The following is a 1,067-nucleotide window of genomic DNA, read 5'->3' as shown; positions in this document are numbered from 1 at the left end:
ACGGCTGTCTAAATGACTCGGCTAAAGTTAGTAGCATGCTTGTTGTTTTTGTCTGCTTCCACTTGTCTTTGCACTAGGATGATGTCGGTTCAATATCGATACCAGTATCGTTGCACCCCTAATATATATATTATCCTATCCAAGCTCAGGTCTTCTACCAGAGCCCTGGGAGCTTGTGCCTTTAGATGTTGAAGGAAACTGTACTCAATGACACGTTGACTTTCTTTGTGATTTCTCTGTAGGAAAGTTGGAACGCCTGTAGGAATTAGTAGAATCAATCTCCATTGCTTCAGAACAGTTTTAAATTATTAACCCATGTTGTTTTACCTGAAAACACCCTTTTTGTTTAATTCTGAAATGTCAGGTAATTCTATTAAAAAAATTTTTTTTTAAAAAGCAGCAATACCACCAGCACTATCAAGGAGTCCATTACTTTCTTCCTCTTGCAGGGTCCATATGTGCCTGTAGATCTGAGGGCATCTTCTCCACAATTCCATGAAAACCAGCGATTTTTTTTATGACCTTCTAAAAAGTGCCCTCTTTTTCCTTTATTAGTGAGGAGGACAGCTGTCTTAAGCCAGCCATCTTCAATACTTCTATGAAGAACATCAACATCTGCAACACCAGTATGGACTGAAACACAACCACAGACCACAGACATTCTGTGTGTTTTCTATGACTGGTCTAGTCTATGCTTCCAGTGGAAGTCATGATGAGACTTAGGTCCTGTAAGTCACCCTAACTCTGAAGATTTATATCACAATTTTTATTTCATTTGTTTTCAAATACATTTCTAGGTCAGTGTGTTATATTCGATTTTTTTTTTGTTTGTTTTGATTTGGTCTCATCAAGTGTTATACATTGTAAAGGTTTATTCTGAAATCCATTTGGAGTCCGTAACAAGACACTGGTGCCATGGCAGATGCACTCAATGAAAGATTTGAACAGTCACAGCACCTGTTTGCTACATTAAAGCATACCTGAATATTTCTGCTAAGGTTTTTTGAACATACTTTCATATTACATGAGTGTGACTGTGACCACATACTGCTTGGAACATGCTATTG

At 37.8% G+C, this 1,067-nt stretch overlaps 1 protein-coding gene across 1 annotated transcript in view; it reads left to right on the top strand.

The window, feature by feature from the left end:
• Positions 1 to 1,067, top strand: part of LOC102205754 (solute carrier family 22 member 6) — a 26,786-nt gene extending 25,719 nt beyond the window's left edge. Inside the window, exon 10 of the mRNA XM_005746192.1 lies at positions 556 to 1,067. Within this exon, the coding sequence (XP_005746249.1) occupies positions 556 to 637 (82 nt within the window). The 3' untranslated portion in view covers positions 638 to 1,067. The remainder of the gene's footprint in view (positions 1 to 555) is intronic.

The sequence above is a fragment of the Pundamilia nyererei genome, unplaced genomic scaffold (assembly GCF_000239375.1).
Source record: "Pundamilia nyererei isolate P.nyererei 1_Seehausen unplaced genomic scaffold, PunNye1.0 scaffold00174, whole genome shotgun sequence".
Taxonomy (NCBI): domain Eukaryota; kingdom Metazoa; phylum Chordata; class Actinopteri; order Cichliformes; family Cichlidae; genus Pundamilia; species Pundamilia nyererei.
This window is presented reverse-complemented; position numbering and strand designations above follow the sequence as displayed.